This window comes from Buteo buteo, chromosome 4, assembly GCF_964188355.1.
Source record: "Buteo buteo chromosome 4, bButBut1.hap1.1, whole genome shotgun sequence".
NCBI lineage: Eukaryota > Metazoa > Chordata > Aves > Accipitriformes > Accipitridae > Buteo > Buteo buteo.
The window spans coordinates 56,081,093-56,104,651 of record NC_134174.1 but is presented as its reverse complement, the minus strand read 5'-3'; the positions used below and the strand labels follow the sequence as shown (position 1 = coordinate 56,104,651).

Genomic DNA, 23,559 nt, shown 5'->3' with positions numbered 1-23,559 from the left:
GCTGCCACTTTAGGTATTTTTATTGAGCTGTAGATCCAGTTCAGGTGAGAAGATAGGGGTCCTGCAAGGTCAAATAACAGGACCGCTTGCTTTCCTTCCTTACCTTCCTCAGAGGCCACAGGGCCTGTGGACCATGGGTTGAAAGACACCTCTCCTGGTCTGTTGGAAACAAGTCACTGGGCTGGCAGGAGCTTTGGTGTTCCCCCAGCCCAAGGGAGCTGGGGCTTTTCTGTATGATCAACAGGGACATAGAGCATTGCATTGTACATCTGAAACGTGGGAGAAGATGAAATGGAATACAAAGATTTGGATATTTATCTTGGTAGCACCATGGGCTGAATGACAGTGAAAGGGTGCAGAGGGTGAATGGGAAGGGTGAGAGGCTCTGGCAGTTTTCAGGGCTGGGGATGGTCTCTCCTGGGCATGTCCATGAAGGTGCCGCTGGAGCAGGTGCTTCTTTCCTTTCTGGCTGAGGTTGCGCATGGGCTTTCGGCTGGTGTTCAGCCTCAGTGGCATTGGTCCATCCAGGGTCATCACCCAAAGAGAAATTGTAGGGGTCATTTAGGAACGTCAGGTCAGCGTACTGCTTTCCTAGGCTTGCTTCCATAGAAAGTCACTGGTGGTCAGCAGTCTGCTCCACCATGCAAGCTGGCCATAGCTATCAATACCCCTTTGAGCTCCTCAGGTTGAAGGCTGGTTGCGACTTTGCGTACAACAGGATCCTGAACCTGATCGGCCCTTAGGGGTGTCTTAGAAACAGGTGGTTGTGCTGGGTAGGGTTTAGGAGCTGGTGGGGCAAGATCTCAGCTGGTGTGGGTGAAACTCTGGCTCAGGTGGTCCATAACCATGTGCTAAAGGGTGCTTGTCACAGGCTGAGAGCATGCTCACCTTGAGCTGTGCTTTCTGGCCATTCGTGGTGGTGGTGTTCTCTGGGATGCTCTGCTCTCTGAGGCCTCGCTCCCTGCTTCCCTTTCTCTGCTGTGGTCCTCCATGTAGGGACTGCAGTGGAAGATACTCCCCCCAAACCCATCTCTCTCCCTGGGAAAGCAGGAGTGCTCTTCTGGACCAGGGCAGTGGGCAGTGCCTTGCTAGCAAGAAGGCAGAGCGGGTGTTTTATTAAATACGCTTTAATCCGGTTGCTTGAACAGCATTTTTAGCCAGGTGGGTGGTCTGTCATACGGACAGGTAAAAACGGTGTCTCCACCAATGTGGGCAGGCTGTGGATTAGAGTCAAGGCATGTGTTTTGTAATGAAGAATAAGAGGCTAATTTTAGAGCAGCGGCAAGGCCAGGCTCAGATGTCTGCCTGGGCCCTGTCCCAGCTCTTCTGTGCTGCCAGAAACTTGCCCTCTCTTCCTTGGAGTGAACTGTATTGTACCTTTTTATGTACAGACTCCCCTGCAATGAGGCAGAGTAATTCCTGCAGTTGCTTTGCTTTGCTAATCCTCTTTTAAACCACACACAGACCAAGAGATCCCCTGGTTCCTGTGTGGCCAGTCCATGTTTTCCCCCTAAGATGTTTGTTCTGTTTCCTTTGCAGATGCAGCTTCTGGACAAGTTCCCTATTGAAGGAGGCCAGAAAGACCCCAAGCAAAGAATCATCCCTTTTCTACCAGGTAATGCTGTGGGAAAAGCCCTAAATAAGATGGGTTAGAGCGGTTGGGAACTGCATTTTCTCAACCACCGTCTCTATTACTTTTTGTCACCACTCTTACAAATGCCTTTTCCCTGGGAACTCGTACATGCAGTCCTGTGATACCAGACCTCCACCTCCTCCTAAAATAACTGGCATGGTGTTTAGGGCTCCCAGAGGATCTTGCATCAGTTGTTCAGATTCAGGTTGGCTCGTTTGCTGCCACACAAAGGGATTTGACGGCTTCTGGGGGACTGTGCCTGTGGGATGCGGGGTGCAGCCAGACACCCTGAGCTTGGGCCGCTAATTGGGAGGCTACGGAACACCAGAGACACAGTCTTCTTTGCTTCTGGATGCTGTGGCTCTGCAGACACTGTTACTGTACAATAAGGAGTGAATAATTAGAGTTGCCAGTGGGATATAAAGGAAACTGAGAGAAGGTTAAATGCAAACAGGGATTTCTACAACGCTGGCCAAAAAGATAAGCAAACATCTTTTTGGCCTGAGCCACTGTCCTTCTGACAGCTTTCAGAAAGGGCCTAGACATGATGGATATCCTCCCCTCAGAGTAATGGCACACACTTCCACACAGCTTCTTCCAGCAGCGACTGCAGGGATGGCATAGGGGAGATGAGCCAGACCGCAGCGTGCCCTTGGAAATGCACACTCAGGCCAGCTCTCTATTGTCTGACTGCACGATTCTGGCTGTTGGTTTAAAGTTTGGCTTGCTGCACTGCCTGTCAGAATAAATGGAGTATTTTCAGCCTCCTAAAAGGTCTGTTTTGTCTTTAACTATAAAAAGGAGATCCCAGCTCTTCCCCAAAGGTCTGTGAAGAGAAGTTGGGATGGGAGGGCTTAGTCCTCTGCAGGAGCATGCTGCGGTCCCCGATGCTGTTTGCAGGCAGAGCAGCTGCTCCAGATGTGCAATGAGCACTGCTCCAGGGCTGGCAGGGAAGCAGGGACTTGGAAACAAGCAGCGCAAATACATGACGCAAGCATCAGAGCCGCAGTAGGGCAGCATGGCAGCCTGTCAGCCTCCACGGACCTTCTGGAAGGCAGCCCCAGGATTGGGATTTGCTCTCTGCTGCATCCAGATGATCTGCAACCAGGGGGAGGTGGCGTTGCCCTCCATTTCCAACCTGGGATGAGGAGAGGAGTCCAAGTGTGGGCTCTCTTTCCAGCCGTGCCACCAACCAACTCATAGACAAGTCACTTTGTGAAACCTCTGTACGATGAGGACAGATACTGCTGGCCTGCCTTTCTTGCTGGAAAGCATTTTGAGATCCTTGAAGAGCACTGTACAGGGGCGCAAATGGCTGTAGGTCAGGTGCCATAGGAAAATTTCTGTCTGCAGGTAACAGTTGTTCCTCCTGTATTGACCGTCAATGGCCCATTTCTTTTACTTTGTCCTAGAAAAATGTTGGCTGAATGCAGGTGCCTGTATGCAGTTCTTAGTGACGGATGTCCTGATGTATGGCTGGGTGATATTTGCGGAGGGTGAGATACATCCCATATGCCCGTTACAGCACTTCCTACCCTTCCCACCGTCCAAGAGCACGATGGAGATGGTACTGCTGTGTGTCCTCAAGGGGTGGAGTTATATCTGGAAAACATTTGGGTTGACTTAGTGTCCCAAAGAGAGAAGCTGCCAGAATAGAATATAGACCTCAGCTGTATTTAATTTAAAATTTCTGTGATATACATTCTACTTTCGATATCAAATCTCCTTCTCTTTCTTGTTGAACTGCTGAAAAGGCCTTGTTGCTTTACCCGGGAACAAGGTGACTCAGCTAAATGTCAAACCCTGTTAAATAAACTAGCTGCCATAATTAGAATACGCATGGCATTTCTGCAGCCAGAGCCGTGGATTACTGAAACGAATACCTAGCTATAAACCGTCTTAATTAAAAAACAGCAGGACAGATGTTTGTACTTAAATCCTACTTTTATGAAGATGTTATGATCTTGCTTGCTTATCATGGGCCTGATTCAGCCAAGCTGGAGTGCCTCTGCCTGCTGGGTTCTGAGTGTCCAGGGTTTGCCTGTGCCACTTGCAGGCTTGGGCAACCTCCCCCCATCAGGTCAGGTTTAGGAAGCTGACATATGCCAGCCCATGACTCCTGCTTGTCAGCAATGCTGTGGTGCTCTCCTAAAATAAAGGCATGATCTGAGCCCGGGAATTGAGAAGCCACCTTTGCAGGTCACTTTGCCATGTCAGAGGGTGCGTATGGGACTGGCTGGCAGGTCACCTGTAGCGTGGTGGAGCTGCAGCAGTAGTCTGTGCAGCCACTGCTGCACAGGCAGAAGTGGGTGGTGCGGTACCCAAAAATCTCCTGCTGCAGCGAAGGGCTGGAAAGGAAGAACGGAAGGATGACCACAGCAGGTCGGGCCAAAGGGCCACCCAGCCCTGGTGGTGGCCTGTGGTGGGTCCCGAAGGAGGAGTGCAATCTCTCCCTTTCTATACCTTGACTGTTTAGCAGTCATAGCAGAGGTTGGGGGATTCAGGCTGCTGGGTCTGTTTCTGGCACAGGGAGGAGAAGAGGTCTAAACCAAGAGATGAATGGCCTTTGGGACACCCTTCTTGTCTATCCACGATCATCTGGATGGCAGACAGGGCATGCAGAGGGTCTCTCTGGGTGAAAGCAAGCTCCTGCATCTCCTTCCCACAGCGAAGGGGCTAGTGTGTGCTCAGCTGTTACCCCAGTAGGATCCGGAGCACTGGTCGGCTATGCATCTGGAGCAAGAGGCTGGACAGTCCAGGTCCTGTTGCTTGGGCACAGTCATGCTATGTCTCAGCTTACCCTGCACAAAGCAGGGGTGGTGGTGCATAATCCTCATTTATGAGGAAAGCAAAAGGTGTCCCACGGCCCTGTTCAGTTCCCAGCTGTACGTCTCTCTCTGTCCCACTGTCTGCACGGATTGCAAATTCCCTAGGTACTAGAAAGCGTTTCACTGCAGGTTTCATCCCCACCTGGGTGCAGATGGCTACTGCTTTGCTGGCGTGTTACGTGCTGGCTGTGATTTTTGCTTTACGCACAGATGATAGCCCCCTTTGCACCCAACTGCTGCTGGTTTGGGGTGGTTATATGGTTGCAAATTACTGGAAAAGGTGGCTCCCTCTTGGGACAATCAAGCTTTAGTATTTGACTGTGCAGGAATCCTGTTACCTGTAAAAACCAAGGAAAGTGTAACAGAGTTCAGAGCCTTGCCCTCCAAGGAGAGACTATACTGGGTTCAACGGCAGGAAAGTGCAGTTTTTCTTTCCTCTAGACACCTTCATCTTATATTTATCAATTTCTTTCTTCATATATATTTTTCCCCCATTTCCCTCTTACACAAGTGAGGACTCTACAACTTTCAGTGCCATGAAGAGGAGCAAGGAAATAATAAGCAGTGTTAGGTAGTCCTGTAAAAGGTGTCCTGTGGATAACTTTGTAGTTTTGTTTTACTTTTTGAGAGTCACTCCCTTGCCTTCAATTTTTCTGTGTGGTTTCTTTTTTTTCTTTACCATTCCGAGAGGGCAAAACTGTTATTTTCCCTCCCTTTCCCCCATTTTATCTTCTTCCCATGAGTTTTCTCTTCCTTCTCTCCAATTTCCCTTTTTACTGTTGGAAAAGTCTGCATCAGGGGAGGTGAGGCAGAAGAAAACCACATAGAAGCCCTGTTTGTGGGGTGGCCAGAGAGCATTTTTGTAGTTGGTGGTATGAAATTTTTGTTTGGGAGGATGGAGGGAGACTGTGGAAGAATTAGAATAAAATTTGCTGCAAAAACACGTTTCTAGACCAAAGTCGGCTTGTCACAGTAAGAAGACACAGATCAAAAGCACTGTTTGGCTGTACCAGTGTGGCTGTTGGTTGAGCCCATTTGCAGTGCACTGATTTCTCCATCACCTCTCTTGCTGCATATCTGAAGAGCAATCGTTGGAGTGTGGACTGGAAGCTCTGCTCCCTCCCTGTCAGATACTTCTATATCTGCATCAGCAGAGAGAAGAGGTTACGGATTTGGGCTCCCTGTTTCAGGGATCTTGAGGTAGTTAATGAAGGAACTTCAGCTGGAAGGAGAAGACTGGTCTGCTGAGCTTCTGGAGAGCACGGTGGCAAAAACAAATGGCAAAGGCAGGGCCATGCAACTCTGGGATTAACAGTTTTGCAGTGGTTGACCCAAGACTCCAGGGCTTGCATTGTTTTTCATTTCTCTTGGCACTATGTGGAAGAGCCATCTGGAGACAAAGCTGGAGTTGGAGGGATGTCAGCTCTTCTTGCTCCACCATGTCTTCCAAAGCACAGCCCTGGGGAAAACGCACTGCACAGCATGAAATCATCCCGTCACGCTGGCTACTGGGCTGCAGATCCCTGCTGTGGAGAGAAGCTTGGGCTTTCCATGGCATGGAGGGCTGGGCATTGATGACGGCAGCCCCTTGCACTTTCTACCCAGGTTCCAGCTTGGTTCCTGCCTGGAGTTCAAAGCAGTTTTGAGCCCTGCTGATAAAACAGGAGGTTTTCGCATAGGCTGTGCTGGAAGGGGAAAATCCTCGCAGGATGCCTACTCTGCAGCTTCCGTGCTGCCTGGAGAGGGAGACATCCTGCTCGAGGAGGCTGCTTTGTTTGCCTGATTTTCCTTAGCCCTGGGAAGCCCAGTCCTATCCCAGGGGACCGGGTGGTTGGTGCAGGCTGTCCTACCAGCTTGGTCAGGCAGCTGCAGAAGCAACACCCCGGCCTGGCTCCAGCGCTTGGGATACTCTGCCAGAGAGGCACCTTCTCTCTTCCTTTCTTTCCCACTCAGATTTTCCTCTTCCCTTGATTAGGGTGAGGAAAGACGAAACCATCCTTTTTGGGGCACGTGCTGCCAGCGGAGCTTGGTGGCTGCGTCCTGGGACACCGGGAGGGATGCCGGTGTGGTGGATTGTCACCAGCCGTAGTCTGGTCCCGCTGTGCCCTGATGACCTGCCTTCCTCCTGAGAAGACAAATGCCCTGGCACCATCTCGAAGGGGTCTCTGGGGATTTCTCCTTCCTCGGCCCCGAGGCAGCAGGAACGCGCGGTGCGCCTGCTGAGGCGTTTTAAGGACGGCAAATATAGGGCGGCAGGAAGATCCCTGCAGGTAGTGCAGGTTTGGCCCCGTTTTTTGCTCCTGAGCCGCGGCACACGGCTCGTGCCAGCGACGGTGGGTGGGGAGTGGGGTGAGCTGGTCCGTGCCGGGAGGGCTTCTCCCAACTGCTTGATCTCCGGGCAAGGCTCCCGGTTCCCCAGAGAAGCCGCAGCCTCTCCTCCTCCCCTGGCCCGAGGTTTGCTGGGGGCTGTTCCCCCAGCAAAGCAGGAGCTGGGGGTGTGATCCCCAGCCAAGCCTAGTCCCACGGGTGAGTCAGGAGGGCTGCGGGAAGGGAGAGGTGCGGTCGTAGAGGGCGCGGGAGGCCATCCCAGCACCGCCCAGATACCTGGGGCTGGCGAGGGGTGCCAGCAGGCGGGGAGCACTGGCGGCGGGCGGGAGCGTCCCCATTTCGCACAATGCGGGAGGATGGGGAATAACCTCTCGCCAGCGCTGGCCGGGACCTTCCTTGCCTCTGTTTTTTGCCGCTCGCAGGCTGCAGCGGGGAAGGAGATCTGCTGATGAACTGCATCCCAGGTGGATATGTCTGCTTTTCGGTTTCAGTTCGGTGTGTTGGGGTGGTGGGGTTTTTTCCCCTCCCCTTTCCAGTGCTGTCTTTGGGGAAGAGGAGGCTGAGGAGAAAGGCTCGAGCAGGTTTGCAACAGCAGGATTTCATCCGTGGTGATGAGAGCAGCTTTTTTTCCTTTCGGTTGTGTATGTTCCAGCTTTGCTCCTTTTGTTTTGCTCCTGGCTGGAGGAGAAACAGCGTTTTGTTCGGAGATCTTGGGCGGTTATTCTTGTGCTGGGGCAGAGATGACGGACTCATCCTAACAACCAGCACTGTGGTGACCCTCAGATCCAGCGGTTCATGTTCCGCCTGTGTAAATTGAGACTAGGGTCAGCAAAATTAGGATGTGGCCATGTGTAATTTTGTCAAAGGTGCTGCATTTCAGCGGTGGTCAGTGCATGCAAGGCATTTTCAACGTTTATTCTGCCCACCTCGGGAGGCAGGGGGCACGGTGACTGTAAGGAGCACGCTGGCTGAGGAGGACCCTTAGATATCTCAGAGATATTCTTATTGTAGGCCATCTTCTCCTTTGGAGAGGTGGTTGCTAGCCAGGCATTTAAAAAGAAATGCATTCCCTGCCCTAATTCTTAGCTGGATTTTATGTGCAAAAATATGTTTAATTTCAGACTTGTTTTCCATTTTTGATTAACCTCTCCTGCAGCGCTCTGAGCCAGGGCAATGAGGTGTTAGTAAGTGATTTAAACTTTTCTTTGGAGTCATTTTGAATTCCTGACCTACACAGAAATGAACAGTGTTGCAGCAGTTCAGAGCCAGGCAAAAAGTAGCTTAAAGGTTAAAAAAAAAAAAAAAAGAAGAGATCAGATAAAATTCTCTTTATCTTAGACCCAGTCATATCTTACTTTTTAAATTAAAATATGTATTAAGTTATCCTAAATAGTGTTCCTTTAATATGCAGGGGTAGTCTTGCAGGCATGATAGGCACACACACACAGAGAAGAGTCTCAGATGTCTCGTTTGCCAAGTCTTATCTGTGTAACACAAATAACTAAGATATTCTGCTGTGCTTTCCTGAATATTAGGCAGCAAACTTTCTCAGATGGAGAAAGAGGGGCTCTTCCCCCCCATCGCCTTCCACCCACCTGCAGTAAATCAGCATCGCAGTCCCCTGTCCTCACCTCAGAGGAGCTGCCGGGGAGTGGGGAGGTGACCCATGACTCTGCGGCATGGGATGATGAGTGCTTGAACAGCTCTGGAGAGCTTTTTGGGGGCCACGCCATAATGCAATGTAATTTCCTTTTAATATACATATTTTCAGTTTTCCTGCCTGTTCTTTGAAAGGGGAGAGTGCCTCCAGGTTTAAAATGAACTTATATTTGAGCCAGGGTAGTGTGTTAGCAAGACAACTAACAGGTCCTTGGCTTGCTTCCACTCCAGCTTATTTAAGACTTGGGTGATGCCGAGCTTCTGGTGAGCTGCTCTTCAGCAGCTCCTATTGTTTGAGAAAGCAGTTTCTATTGTTTCTTTCTATTTTCTGCCTTGCTAGGAGACCTATTGCGGAAAATCCATCTCCTGTCTCTCACAAGAGGAGAATGGATTTCCTGTCGGCTCCGGGCTTGAAGGGAAAGCAGGGGCTGCCGGGAGGAAGCGGCTGTTCCTCGGCCGGGCGGTGGGAGGATTGATGATTTCGAGGGGGGCAGGCAGGCGTATTATTTTCGAAGTGCTCTGTGGAGATATTTTTAGGGTTTAAGTCTTTTCTGATTGAAAGACGAAGTCGTGAAGTGTGAGGTCATAGGATGCCCTTAGGCTGTTTGCTATTGAAGAAGCTGCGGAAAAGGCAGCCCCCAGCGACCGCCGTCTTTCAGAGCTGCCCGCCGAGGAAGGGGCTGTAATGAGCCCCACGTAATGGAGCGCGGGGGGGCTTCAGGCTTTGCATGCTGAGCCTCTTTCACAGGCATCGTCAGGCCTTCTGGAGGTCTTCAAGCATTAATACGGCATGAGCCAAAGGCCTGATTTAATTACAAAAGGAAGAAAAAGGGAAAAAAAATAACAATGCTGGCATCCGCCCAAGTACCTGGTCCTCTTCCCTCTCTTTCAGTCTCATCTGAGTCCTTTCTCAGCGTACAGATCCAAAATCGGCTGGCTGGCAGCTGAAACGAGGGGCTGGAATAGGAAAAACCTACAGAATATTCTTCTGGGGCTTGTACCTGCTCCTCTCAAACAGGTTAAGAGCTGATATTTTGCTCAACCAGAAAGCACCTCTGGGCAGAAATCAGCGTATGCAGAACATGATCTGCCTCTCATTAGACCATTTGAGTCTCCTGATGAGAGTTTTGTAATGATCAAGCCACGGTTTCAAGGGAAAACAAAGAATGGAAAGGGGTTTTGGTTTGCGTTTGCTTGAAGCCAGAGCTAATGGGGATTATTATTTTTTTTTTTTCAGCGCTGGATGCTAGACCAAAAAGGCCAGCACGGGTTTTCAGTGCAGTATAGCTGCTTGGACTCCTTGGGGAAATACATCGACATTTTTTACTCAGAAATTAGTTGGATTTTGATTCTTGTTTTTAAAGGCAATAAATAAACACGATTATAGACTTGAAAAGCAGTTTGAGCTGCATCAGGCTCGTCGTTTCCTCAGGCAGCCGTTCCAGATGAGTGTGCCCTCTACTACTATAATTACTTTTTAAAAATAACTCTGCAAGTCTGTAATCTAAAGTGGGTGGTATGTAGCAAGTCTGAGAGCATTCTGCATTCAACCCACAGGCTGGTGAGAGGGTGGCTTTATATAAGGGTTTGCTTGTCTTCCTTTCTGGGTTGAAATCTGACTTTTTCCCACAATCCATCAACAAATGGCCCATATAATGAAAGTGCTTTTTAACACGGGAGTCAAGCTTGCCAGGGACTCGGATGGCTTTGCAGCCCTACAGGCTCTAGATATTCCCTCTGGATGTTACTTCTCTGCCTGATGTTGTCTCTGTTGTATTCAGACTTAAGCTGCCTGGGCAATAGAGGAGAGCAGAGCTCAGCTGAGATTCACAACTAAGTAATAGTCTAGACCTCTGTTTGAATCCGTTTTCAGTCCACTTTGCCTTTTGGCTGGGCCAGCTGATTTATTTATATACTCACATGCTTAAAATAGGTTGTGATTTTTTTTTTTTCCCTGTGGATTGGAAATAATGAACCTGGGAATTTGCTGCTTGATCGCAAGTAATTTCTCCTACTTTATCTTCTCTATCTATTAAGCTTTTTGGGTGCTGATGTTCTTAAGTGTAGTGTGTTTGCAGACCTCCCTGCTCCACAATGCAGCTATTTTCAGGCTCTTGTGAACACATTTGTCCTTACTCATAAGGGGATCTTTATACTCAGGAGCACAGTGAGGGGAGACTGTGGGCAGGGATTTGCCAAACTGAATCTATTTCCACTATAATGAAATAATCTATGGCAGTGTCTGCCCCCCTGTGATTTTTTTTTTTTTTTTTAGAGTTGTAGTCCTGTTTAATGGGAGAGCTGGGGTGGAGAGAAGGAAATAACACGGGAATTAGAAAGAGGAAACCAAGGGTAGGTAGATGAGGAAAAGAAACTAAGTCCTAGAAGTGGGAAATTCAATCCTCTTGAGCTTCTCCCATTCAGAGAGGTGCTAATACAGGCCCCAGGCTTGTACTCAGGATGGAGGTAATTAATGTTTGCTCTCAAATTTCCTTGGGTCTGAAGTTAAGCACTTTCACCATGTAATTTTCTATCAGGGTTTTGCCACCTCTAAATAAAGAGCAGAAAATTACATTCCTTCTGCTTTTACATCCTAAGCATTGGCAAGTTCAGACTTGCAGGTTCCTTCTTATATTCAGGGCTCTGAACAGCACAGGGCTGACCTGGAATAAGCAAAACATTTGCAGTCTGGTTTGGCCTTTGATGGGGTTTTATTGGAGGTGTTTGGGCTGGTGGGCAGACTTCACTTTTTCACTGAGTGCACCGTTAGATGTGATTCCCACCAAATTCTTCCAACTCTTCTTCCAACTCTTTCCACCAAATGGAGGATAACTTGGTACCCTCTCAGGCAAGCAGTAAAACCATCAGACCAGAGTACAGGGTAAAGGCATTTGTGCCTATTCCCACTAGGCAGTGTCGTCAGCACTGGTCTATTTAAATCATTAGATGCGGAGAGCAGAAGGGAAAATATTCCTATCTTAATCCTGGCTCCTACAAAACAGAGCAAATGCAGAATTGTGTGTTTAGCAGATTTCCTCTTGGGAAGAGAAGTCTCCTATAGATAATAATCCTTTTAGTAACATCTCCAGTGAACGAGGCTTTGTCCGAAGAACAAAGAAGAAGTCGCAAGCTTGAAATACGCCTGAATTTCCTGAGTGTGCGCACCGCTGCGTGCAGGCAGGAAGCTGTGTTAGTCTGGTTTGGATGTTTGCTCTGAAGTGGCATAAACAGAGTGTCGGATCTCCTGGGATCCTGATCTGACCTGCGGACCAGAGGATAGGGGTTCCCCTAAGCTGCAGCTACGAGAGAGACTACCGTAGTCACGGAGCTCTGTGCGTACGTTCCTGACTGTCCTGTCTCCCCTCTGGCCAAATCCATCTTCTGAAGATCCCAGATGGATGCAGGAGCCGGCAGCAGAGATGAGCAGTGCAGCCACAGTAGACCCAGCACACGCGGGTGTTAAGCTGCCAGCCAGCAGGGAACTCATTTCCTGCACAATTATGAAAACAGCTGATCTGTGACATTTTAAGAAGAGGGAGAAAATACAGGGCAGGGGAAGGAAGGCCCCGGCTACGTAAATATTTACTTTTGCACATTGTCCCAGCCACCCGCTTCTCCCAGGGGTTGGGAGAAAGAAGGGGTTGCTTGCTGCTGGCTCCGGTACATGGTGACAGGGGACGGGAGGGCCACCAGTGGGTTGCCCGCAGCTGGAAGGGGCATGCTGTCCGCCAAGCAAAAGCCGCTCTGCTGGAGCGTGCTACTGCCCTGCTGGACCCCCCTGCTCCCTGCCGCGTCCGACAGCCAGGGATGTGCTGCTGGACCACCGAGAGCTTGCTTGAACCACCTGCCGGGGCCTCTCTTCCTGGTCCTTGGGCTTGCTCTAGCAAAGCCAAGCTAGTGAGGTAGCCAAGCTAGTGAGGTATATACCTGCTCCTTCCCAGAGAGCGGCCGTGGGAAGGGGGTTGGGGAAATGAAGGCACGAAGCTTTCAGGGTAGCGCTGCTGCAGGCAGATGAGGGGTCCGGGATCTGGGGACTGCGGCATCTTGTGCGATGCCACCAGCACGTCACATGCCCACAGCCGGCCAGGTCTGGAGCGGACGTGAGCCATGTTGTGTGCAGAGGAGGCGCTTGCTAGGCCTGATTGAAAAAGACCCTCAGAGATGGGGAAAAGATTTTCTTTTGAGCATGACATTGTTCAACCTGATATAATCCTAGTTTTCAATTTCTTTTCCTCACCCTAGACAAAAATGTTATTTTTTCCAGCCCTGTCAAAGAGAGGGTGAATTGACGCGCTCTGGTCTATAAATGCTGCTCAGTTGTCCTTTCATTAGCCCTCCTCAGCTGGGGTGGCTGGTGCAGTGCCATGCAGATGCTGTGTACTTTTGACACAGTATCTGACTGCCGGGGCGGCTCCAAATTCCCTCCAGTGTGTACGCAGCGGGTGGAAGGAAGGCTGCGGTGTGCTTTGCCTGAGGTCCAGTCAGTCTTTCCTTGTAGCCAGGTTTGTACTGTCTAAACCATGTTTCTGCAGTATGGCAGTCTGCAACAGTTGTGTCAACATGAGGTGACCTGTATGTAAGGAGATTCAGTGAGTCCCAGTAATAGTGACACCGACCCACTGGTGGGTCTCAGCGTATTCTGCTCTTCTGGTGGTGTCCATGAAACCAGAAGAGTTAGAATAGGTGGGATTCAGAGATTTGTTTCATGCAAGTGGTTGATGTGGTAACAGAGGCACCTCCAGCCTGTTCCCCTCCACCCCTTTCATCAAGGAAATATTGGCTAAGCTCACTCCCCAGGACATGCACCATCACTCAGTGAATAAACACAAGGGATTTGTGTTGTGGGTTAATTCTGCTGCTGGAAATCAAACCCCATCCGTGGTCAGGTGACATGTTTTTTCTTGGAAAGGGACCAAGGTTAAGAAGACAAGGAAGGCAGGTTAGTTAAAATATGTCAAAGTCTCTTGGGTGTAAGTACAGACTATAAATAAAAGCCCTTTAACTTGGAAAAGAACTTTAGAGTGATATGATCAGGTTCAATTTAGTCCAAATATTGCTTTATGCCATTAAGCTGTTATCAAGTTTTGGTTCAATTGCAATAGTTTTATGGCTTCAGTGCAGTGGGAACAGTTGCAGCCTTTATGCAAGTAAAGCATTTCCCCTGAAACGTTTGCAGTGAAGACTGCTGTATTGTGCCGGAACCTGGGACTGAAGCTGCCTGGAAATTAATAGCTGGGGAGGTGACCTTCTCTAGTTCTTTTCTTTCTCCATTCCAGAGTAACTACACAATCTAAGGGTTTATATCATGAACAATGAGGGGATTTAAATGAGGTTTAGTTTTACATTCTTGTTAATCAATCCTCAAACTTAGTAATAAAAGCTGAACATTTTTACTTACTTCCTCTTAAGCTGCAAGCACCTCTGATTCAGCAGCATCTTGAGATGATTTGTCAGGATGAGAAAATAAGTCACATCCCTCTTCCTCTTGGGATTAATAGGGAACTAGAATAATCCTGTACCCATAATATTATTTCAGTTGGGTTTGCATAATAGCCTGGAAATTGTTATAGTCAATGCAATGCTTTGTAATAATGATGTTTCATCCTTTGAAGTTAGGTTAATTCATGTCACAGTGTCAGATCCACACAAATAATAAAACTTCCCCCCCAAACCTGCTCCCATTTTTCCTTAACTAGCCCTCATTTTCTGATCCAAGTTTTATTATGGTCTATTAGAAGTGAGTGGACTTTAATGCTGTTTCTGCAGATATCCAGCACCATTGCAGCCAGAAAAATCCCATCTCCCATTTGGTGTATTTACATGTCAGTGTGGCTGTGGGTTTAGGAAGATGCTGGTGATTCTAAGGAGCCTTGCTGTGTGCATGCCTGTGCTCGAAAGCTCTGCAGAGCATGAGTAATTCCACCAAAATCGCTGTAGTTGACTCTCCCTGTGAGCCAAGGTTTTCCACACGCATCTGGGCCCTTATTCCTGGCTTACATTAGAGAAAGTGAGAGAAATCAGGCCCCCCACAATTACTTACAAGCTGTGAGCTAGGCACATATGTAAATATTTTCAGGGTCACAACTTAGCTCTTTATTTTTAATATACTTTGTTATTAGTAATCGTTTTTGAAGAGATTGAAAATCCCACCCGTAAGTTTCTGTAGCGTCAAGCCTACTCAGCCTTGACCTCTGCTCCCAGTGGTATCATTGGATTTACTGTTGACTTCAGCAGGAGCAGTCACAGTTGGTCTGAGTGCTTTTGAAAACCCTTTCCCTATGTTTTTCTGTATAAAGCCCATCACTGTAGCTGCCAGATTATATGACACTAGGGTTTAAAATGACTTAAGAATGAAATCAAACTGATAAGAAGGCTAAGATGTAATAAAGCTAAGCAAAGTAAATTTGCTTTCTTTCTAAGACAAAGCGACTTTCACAAGGTTTTAATTTTCTCTGGCCCAAGTGGAAAAACAGTTGAGTTTGGTTCATTCTGTGCATGCATGCTGGGCCTGTGTCGATACTGCTCTTGGGAAGCCCCGGAGATGACATCTCACACCCGCCACCATGTGTGGGCTTACCCTGGGCATGTGGGAACAGGTGAGGGGGGCTGGCAGGGGGCTGGAGCCCACTTAGGGGCTCGGTTTCAATTTATTTCTGTCCCCCAACCGTAGGGTGCGATCTTGGAAATCATTAGTTAAGCCCATGTTTAGTCATTAATTCTTCCCAAGACTTGTCCCTAGTTTTCCACACTGCCAGAGGTGCTTAGAAATAGGAAGCAGAGGATCTGAGCACTCAGGTGGGGTGTAGAGGGTCCAAATATACCCCCAAACTCTCTGCACTTCTTTTATTGGGGAAAAGGAGAAACAAACTAGAATTGCCATATCTCCCCGTGGCGTTAAAAGAATAAATCCATAAAAGATTGTGTAGCAGTCAAATACTGCAGCGTTAAAGTTCTCCTGTATTTACCCATGCCCAACTGGTGCCTTTATTGCCGTGCTTAAAGCCTCCATGTTCACATCTGTTTGCAGATGTCCTCTGGAGCAGGGTGGTCTCTTGCTGTAACAGTGATGATAAATACTTTGTTCTTATGGATTAGATTATTCCTCACCAAGTTGTTCTCTGCTTCACTGGAGGTCAGCTATACTCATCATCTGTTAGGATTTTTTCTCCCAGCCCCCTCCCTTCTTTTTTCTTTGCAATTAAACCACATCCTTTGTTCTGCAGTGTCACCAGATAGGAGTGTTCCTCCAGGAAGCCGTGAAGACAAAAACATGCAGGCAAGGGTGTTGTGTCTCTGTGGGGCTTTCTGCTCCTCTTCACCCATCGCCAGCTCCCTGTGCGTGATGGTCTCTCTGAGAGGTGGTTGTGTCCTCTCCATACTGTCCATTCCCTGGTTCACTTCCCCTTGAGAGTCCAGATGTTATAATCCTCTGGTAAGCCCTAACTGGCAGGATTTTTGTGTTTGTTTCCCTCCTCCTATTTTCATAAGCCGATAGATTGACTTTATTTCTCTTAAAGGTTTCTAGGCTGGGAGACTGCTATTCATCCGCTTTTAATTAAAGCAATATAGGGAATTAGGCCTTTCACAGGGGTGGTTCTGGTGATGGCTATGAATGTTTTTGTTAGTTTTCCTCCCTTCTGAGCAAATGTTTGGAAGTGTGAGTTGGAGCTTAAGCTTTTTAATTACCGGGGAGTAAAATTACTACATTATGGTGAAGTGATTTCTTTGCAAAGGAAAAACTGTTTCTTGACTGCTGGCCATATGCAATAGCGTAACTAAGAGTGGACGGTTCACCGCTGCATCCTCGGAGGACAGGAGGGTGGTGGTTGGGGCGATGTGGGGTGATCTGTGGCTTTTGCAGTACGGCGTGAGGGAGGGAGGTGGTGGGAGCCCGGTCTCCTCCTGGCAGTGCCTGGCTGTTTCCCACAAGAGTCTGGTTCAGATTAGGCTGCCCAAGGCACAGTTTCTCTTGACGTTGGTACCACACTGAAAGAGCGTGGGTGTAGGGCTGAGAGCATCAGGGAGAGCGAAGTACTGCTCTTCCCAGGCGATTTACAGTCTCTCACTCCCATTTTGTCCTTCTTCAAAGCAATGCTCTCGGGCTCATAAAACACAGCCTCATACAAACAGAGGCTGGTGCAGACAGGGTGTAGGAACCTCCTATTGGCCTATGGGGATCACAAACTGGGCTTTTTCTGGATCTTGGGGAAGGCAGTAAAAGCCTCCTTCCCAAGAATGTGATTGTTTTTGGGTGAGCAAGTGAAGGATCTCAAGAGCAGGTCTCAGGCTGACCTAGGGAAGCAGCTGGCTTTTCCGCCTGGAGTGTTTGAATTATTTCAGGGTAGTTTTACAGCGTGAAAGGCTCCAGCAGGAAATTTTCAGAAGAGCCCAAGTGTCATCTGACCCCAGCTCCTGTTTTCTAAAGTGTCAGTGTGTTCCTGGTGTGTGTTTGTGTGTGTGTTTGGAAATTTGACTTCTGTTTCAAATTGGTTAGCTATTTTAATACAATGGAAGGAAAGCTATTACCCTGAGTGTCAAGAGCATCAGTATGCTTGCAGGAAAACCTGTATTTACTCGTGGGTCCTTGGGGAGAGGGGATAATCCTCTTCAGTCTTGTTAACTGCTGTCTCGCTTCTGTCCTTCTTGCACATTACTTGTTTCTGGCACAAGGATGCGGCTTCTCTGGGCTTCCTCAGCCTCATGAGCCACATGTAGGTCCTTGTGGCGCTGCAGAGTAGCCAGCACGGGTGTTTGTGTCCCTTTCTGAAGTCCTTTGGGTCCATATCAGTGCCAGCACACGATGAAGGGACTGTCCCCCACACGTTCCTCTTTTTCTTCTGTCATCTATAGCCTGAAACAGTTTGCTGTCCCCCAGAGGCTCACTGATGCTGCATATGTTTCTAATCTTGTGGCGTAGCTGGGCTGGGTTCTCACTTATAGCAATGAGACATCGCCTCGATGTCGCTCACTTTGGTTCTGATCGTGCTAGTTCCAGGGCCAGACTCTGCTCTCGTTAATGGCTTTTTCATTTGGAAATGTGCACTTCCCTTTCTGCAGCGTTTCCCTATTGCAGTGCCTAGAAAGGGCCGAGAAATAATTTTTCTTTTCACCATTTGTGATGGCTGGAGTTCCTTGGGGGCTCTGGGTTTATTCTGTGGTTTGTTACTAACGCACATTTCCTGGGGGTTATAAGATGATCTAAAGCAACCTGACTTGTTGAGCTGACTCAGAAGTGACCCTCCTGAATCATTCCCAGGCAGCTGAGCTGTCTGAAGAGTTGACTGCAGGGGACTGATCTGCTTGTCATTAAAAATGAAATGTTCTGTATGCCTTCAAAAATATCAGAAATAAGTTAGGGTCTTTGTTTTGTGAATATTTTCAAAAAGGTCATTTCAGTGCCCTCTTTTTCAAGTAATAGTTACTTAATTAAACTCCAGTACAATATCTGAAATGCACCTGTCTTGCCCTCTTGGCACATGAACAAAATTAATAAAATGCAAGTTAAAATAAACAATGTGGAAAACAGTGTCATCCAAAGAAAAATTAAAAAAAAAAAAACCAAACAAAACCAACCAAAAGAAACACCTGTGAAAAAGACTCATCTGGTACTTTTTCTGGATAAATAACATGAAAAAGAAGGTACTTGAAACAAGATTTGTGTATTGACTCAGAGTGATTTAAGGATCTGCTTGGGATTCAGATGGCTCTCCTTTCAGAGAAGGGAAAATAAGAAGACTGGAAAGTGCATACTTAGAAATGCTTAAGATGTGTGTGTGTGTAAGCTAAGGCTTGACACAGTATCAGCGAGTGAATGGAAGAAGTCATTTTAATTCCCCTGCGGTCTGGATAAGGTATTTAACAAGTGATCGGGCTCACTGCACATAGTCCTTTGCCCCTTGTTGGTCTTGTCTTCTCCTCACTGTGTCCCATCCTCATCATATCAGGTTCACCTTGGAGAGCAAAGTCATTGGAACTGGTCATTCTTGAGTGTGTGCTAAGGTAGATTTACTGAAACCATGGACTTAGACCAGGTGAAAGGGGGAAACACAGTGCTGAATCAGACCTAAACTTTTCCTCATGTCCGAAATATACTGCATGTGCATCCTCCTTATTTGTTGTAGTGCATTGGAGAGGTGATTTTGGTTCTGGACTGCCTGAGGAGGTGAGGAGTCTCCATCTCTGGAGGTCTGTAACTACAGGTTAAACAGACTTCTTCAGTAGTGCCATAGGTAGAGTTGATTGTGCCATGAATCAGGGTAATGGATTTGCTGGTCTCTTGAGCTCCCTTCCAGTGCCGTAGTTCTGTGATTTGGTTATTCGGAGCCATACTGTGAAAAGATTGTGAAGATTAATTGAGAGTGTGTAGCAATTGGACATGAAAGGTCAGTAGTTTGTGGTTGTAAGATCTCAGCCTCAAAAAGAAGAATTTTAGTCTACCCAGTAGTAGAAACTTCTCAAGATCTGATGTTCTCCTCAACTACTCCAGCTTTTTAATCCAAACCCCATGATTTCTGGACAACACCCCTCTGATTTGTAAGTGGTACCAGTATAAATCTTGTCACCACAACACCAGTCCCTCAGTTGAAAGTGCTCTTTGAAGTGTATGCATATAAATATTGCATTCAGAGGGTCTCATGTCACAGACCAATCATTGTAGCAGTTACAAGAAATACTTTTTATTTCCCCCTTGTTCTCTTCTCCCTTTTCTCTCTTCTGCCTTCTCCCTTCCCTTCCCTTCCCTTCCCTTCCCTTCCCTTCCCTTCCCTTCCCTTCCCTTCCCTTCCCTTCCCTTCCCTTCCCTTCCCTTCCCTTCCCTTCCCTTCCCTTCCCTTCCCTTCCCTTCCCTTCCCTTCCCTTCCCTTCCCTTCCCTTCCCTTCCCTTCCCTTCTCTTCCCTTCTCTTCCCTTCTCTTCCTATAAGGAAAAAGCCCAATCTTTCAAATCCATTTGCAACAACATCGTTTTATGTAATACAGCAGGTAATAATACTCTCTTGTGCATCTTGCAAATGAGTGCAGTGGAAGGCTCTGCTGCATGGTGTGGGCTGTTGGGTGCCTGAGCAATTTCTCTTCTGCGCTCCAATGGTCCTGCTTCCCTCCTCTCCCCATCCCAATCCCTTCATACGCAGGACCTTGCCAGTGGTTGAATCTTACCCAACATTGCTGTGGCAAGTGCAGCATCACCAAGCTGCTGAACAGGAAGCCTTTAATGTTGCGTATTTCTTGCAATTGGATAGTTTTGAGGCATGACCTGGGGTTTGTTTTGCACAAGTTCCCAGTGTTAATTCAGGTGCTCAGCACCTCTCTGCTATGTGTTAACTTGTTCAAAAGCCACAGTGGAACTGAGCATTTTGATTGTGAGCAAATTAATCTCAGGGACTGTCTTGTGTTTGTACAGTGTCTGGGACGGTGGGTTTCTGCTCTGGGAATAAATATTTTGGAAAATATCTTCAGGTTCCTTGCAGAAGGACTGCTCCTCTCCAGCCTTCTCCCTCTGCCCTCACACTGCTGGTTGCAAAGTGACATTTCCACTGTGCTGATCCCGAGAAAGGACACACTCTTAGCCTGCCCAGGGAAAAAGTGAGGGCTCATTCTGCTCAAACCAGCACGGAAAAATATTATGCGGGGTGAGGCTGAATTCCGTCCAAACATAAATAGAGTAGCATGCCCCAAAATATCTTTTTGGTCTAAATCTTGCTCAGCAGTCGAAAGTCCCAAGTACCAATAAAGTCACTGACTAATGAACATTACTCAGTTCCTTTGGGTGCTTGGCTAGGGGCACTCATAGTTTCCAGTCATACGATTACTCCTTCTTACTTTAAGCCATCCTGTTTTCCTTTAGTCTTTCAGCCTTAAAGAAACATTGGGTAACTTTGTGTTCTGCTTCTTAATGGCAAAGTCAAGGGATCCCAGAGACGCGGATCTTTTTGGCTTCCTTTCCTGCTACCTGGAAACACCTTCTTTATCTCAGGTGCCAGCTGAAGTGTTAGTTTTCTGGTTTGTTTTCCCTTACCCTTTCTGAGTCTCTCTTTCTTTCCCCTTTTCCACTGGAACCAAAAACAAAATTGGGATTTTTCAAGCAGAAGTGTGTCTCTGAGATATGCAATGCAGATGAATTGGCACCAGGACATTTCACTCTGCACATTGGGTATTTGGTGACAAGAGAGGAAGGGATTAAAATCTGAACCTGAACTGAAATTTGGCAACTTATCTCAGTAAAAACCTTAGGGAAGGCCAGCCCCAGTTTCTGGACAGTTCATTTTTGAGTGCCTGTGGAGATATAAAGAACAGCCAGCCTCCAGATGAGTCATTAGCCTGGCACATGGGGAACCTTCAATTCAATTCCTTGTGGTCTCTTGCAGGAGTTTGCCTGCAGGAATAAACGTCTGTGTTGTACACCTGAATGAGACCTGTGAGTCCTTGAGCTGTCATTGATACCTTGTCCTGTGTCATTCAGAACTGCAGCATGGCCCCAATGTTTAGTGACCTTCAGCATCAAGTCACATCTCCGAGGACCTCATGCCCAGTGGTGCATCTCTGGATGGGCAGTGGCTCTGATGAGAGGTCTTGTACTCCTGTACCAAGTGGAGCTGCTTATGTTGTGATTTCAAGTATGCAAGCCCTTGCCTTAGATAAATACACTCCTGTTGTACCACTGAGATACAGGTACACATCAGAGGGAGGACCATGAATGTTCTAGGTAGTTGTGCAACCCAGGAACTTGTTTCACACCTTCAAATCAGAATGTGAGTCCACGAAATGGTGGCTTGAGCTGCGTTGCCAAGTGCAGTGCTGAGCAAAGCCAGATCAACCGTTTCATCCTGGCCTGGCTCCAGGTGATCTGTGTAGGTCCACTGGTGGGGAGATATGTGTTCCCTGCTTCCTAAATCTGGCCTGAGTATTTCTTTTTCACAGAAGTAACACCAAAGTTACTGGACTATATAGAAGCTGCAGTTGAAATTTACTGGGAGGTGCTTTCTGCAATAATTATCTACAATACCTGACATATGCCACAATCCAATTTTGTGACTGTGCCATGCTGGCATATTTGACTTATTTCATTGTGGGCATTGTATAAAAGTATCACCCGTCAGTGAAATATCTCCATCTTTGGAGTCTAACACAGTGAATTTTGGACGGCAACACTACACCTCAGATTATGAGTAGGGATAAAGAAGAAGCCCACGTCCAATTGACCATGGCAAATCCAATTCAAACTGCAAAGGGATATTTTTCCTCCCATTAGGCAGAATGTGATTAATTTCCCATGTGGAAAATTGTTCAAGACAGACGTGCTCGTAAATTATGGCATAAAAGATCCTATTACTACAAGCTCCATCAAAACCTACTGTGCCTCCCAAAATAGCAATAAGAAGATAATTATATTAACAGCCTTTCTTGTTATTTGATGTATGACTGACATAGGCTGTAAGCTTATTTTCTGCCAGATTGGAGCCTTCATTTAAGGATGGATGCTTTGGCATTTGTGAACATTAACAATAATCCTTGGTTTCTGATGTTTGAAATGAAAAATGTTCCAGGAAAGTTTTTAAAATAGGGGATTGAAAGCTGATAGGTGAAAAATATACCCACAGTTTAAAGCAATGCATCCTCTCTGGATGAAGGCTTAAGAATTTCATATCCCAAAAGAAACGTAGTTTTACCAGCAAGGACTCTTGAAGGATCTGTTCTAGAATCTTGTGCTGTTCAACCCAGGATCTGCAAAAGAGGGTGTCAGTGATATAACTAACTTATCTGATCACAAAATTTACTCAGGATACTCAAATTTGGAGCAGACTGCAAAAAGTTGGAGGAGGATCTCATGATATTTATGGTAAAAAGGCAATTCAGTGTTGGTAAGCACAAAGCAGTGCTGTGGAGGGGGAAAAAAGGACCGCTGCAATCTAGGAAGGAGATTTCAGTAGTTCTGAGGATGTTTCCATGAAAACTGCAGCGCAGCAGTCAGAAAGCCAAACATGGCGTTAGAAGGAATTAGGCAAAGAATGGAGAACAAAACCCAGAGCTTCAGCTGCGGAAATCCACGATTTCCCCATGTCGTGAATACCATGTGCAGGTCTGGTCATTGCCTCTCAGAAAGGGTATATAATAAAGTAAGGTGCTGAGAAGCATGACAGAGGTGATTACAGAGGTGAATTGGCTTCTGTATGAGAGGAATAAATAGACTAAAAGTCTTCAGTCTGGAACAAAGGTGGTGGTTGGGATAGAGTAGAAGTTTGTGAGATCACGAAGAATTTGAGAGAATGTGGAGGTCGTGATTATTTTTATTTCTCAGAATGCAAAAACCATGTGCAGCCTGTGAAATTTGGAAAGCAAGCTTAAAGTGAACAAAAGGAAGTATGTAATCACATGCCGTGTGATTAAATTATGAAATTCATTTCCAGAGGACTCTATAGGGACCACAATATCTGTGGGTTCAAAAATGTGCTAGAGCAGTTTCTGTAGGATGGAGCCAATGCTGGTTGCTAGAAATTGTTTTCTAATTCCGAAAAAGGGTAACCACTGGTGTGCAGGAATGGGGAGTGTGTATCAGGAGAAAGATCCCATTACATGCGTCCTGTTCTTGAATTTCTTGTGTATCTTTTACTGGCCAGTCTTGTAGACAGGGAGCTGGACTACAGAGATCTTTGAACCAAATGCAACACTCTCACATCACTGCAACGAAGTGGACTAAATCTTCTGTCCCTTTTTAGTGTGTTACAACTACCAGTGAAGCTGCATTGGAGGAGATGGCATCTGTCCATTCTTGACCTTCTACTTGGAGACCACAGGTCTGCAGGCTGGACCACCTCAGAGGGGTTATCTGAGGTACCCAATAGTGGGACTTTGTACCTCTGGCCGGCCCTGCGTAGCACTGCACACCAGGACACAAAGGCAAACAGCATTTGGGGAGCTGCCATTCCTGTGTGGTGGCACAGGGAGAGAAAGACCAGTTTGTTTGGTGGTGTGGATTTTGTTAGCAGTCAGTCCCATTTGGCTGCTCGGTGTCTCCGTGGCTTCAAATGCAATTAATCAGGGCCCGAAAGGGTAATTATCAGCTCACATTCCTAATTCAGATTTCTGTGCCTATTCATGTTACTGTTTTTTCTTTAATT

The 23,559-nt window shown here is 47.2% G+C and overlaps 1 protein-coding gene across 2 annotated transcripts in view; it reads left to right on the top strand.

The window, feature by feature from the left end:
* SH3PXD2A (SH3 and PX domains 2A) overlaps nucleotides 1-23,559 on the top strand; it is a 269,677-nt gene that overhangs the window by 75,786 nt on the left and 170,332 nt on the right. For both annotated transcript variants that reach the window (XM_075026320.1, XM_075026319.1), the window contains exon 3: nucleotides 1,540-1,615. In XM_075026320.1, coding sequence (XP_074882421.1) covers nucleotides 1,540-1,615 — 76 coding nt within the window. The remainder of the gene's footprint in view (nucleotides 1-1,539; nucleotides 1,616-23,559) is intronic.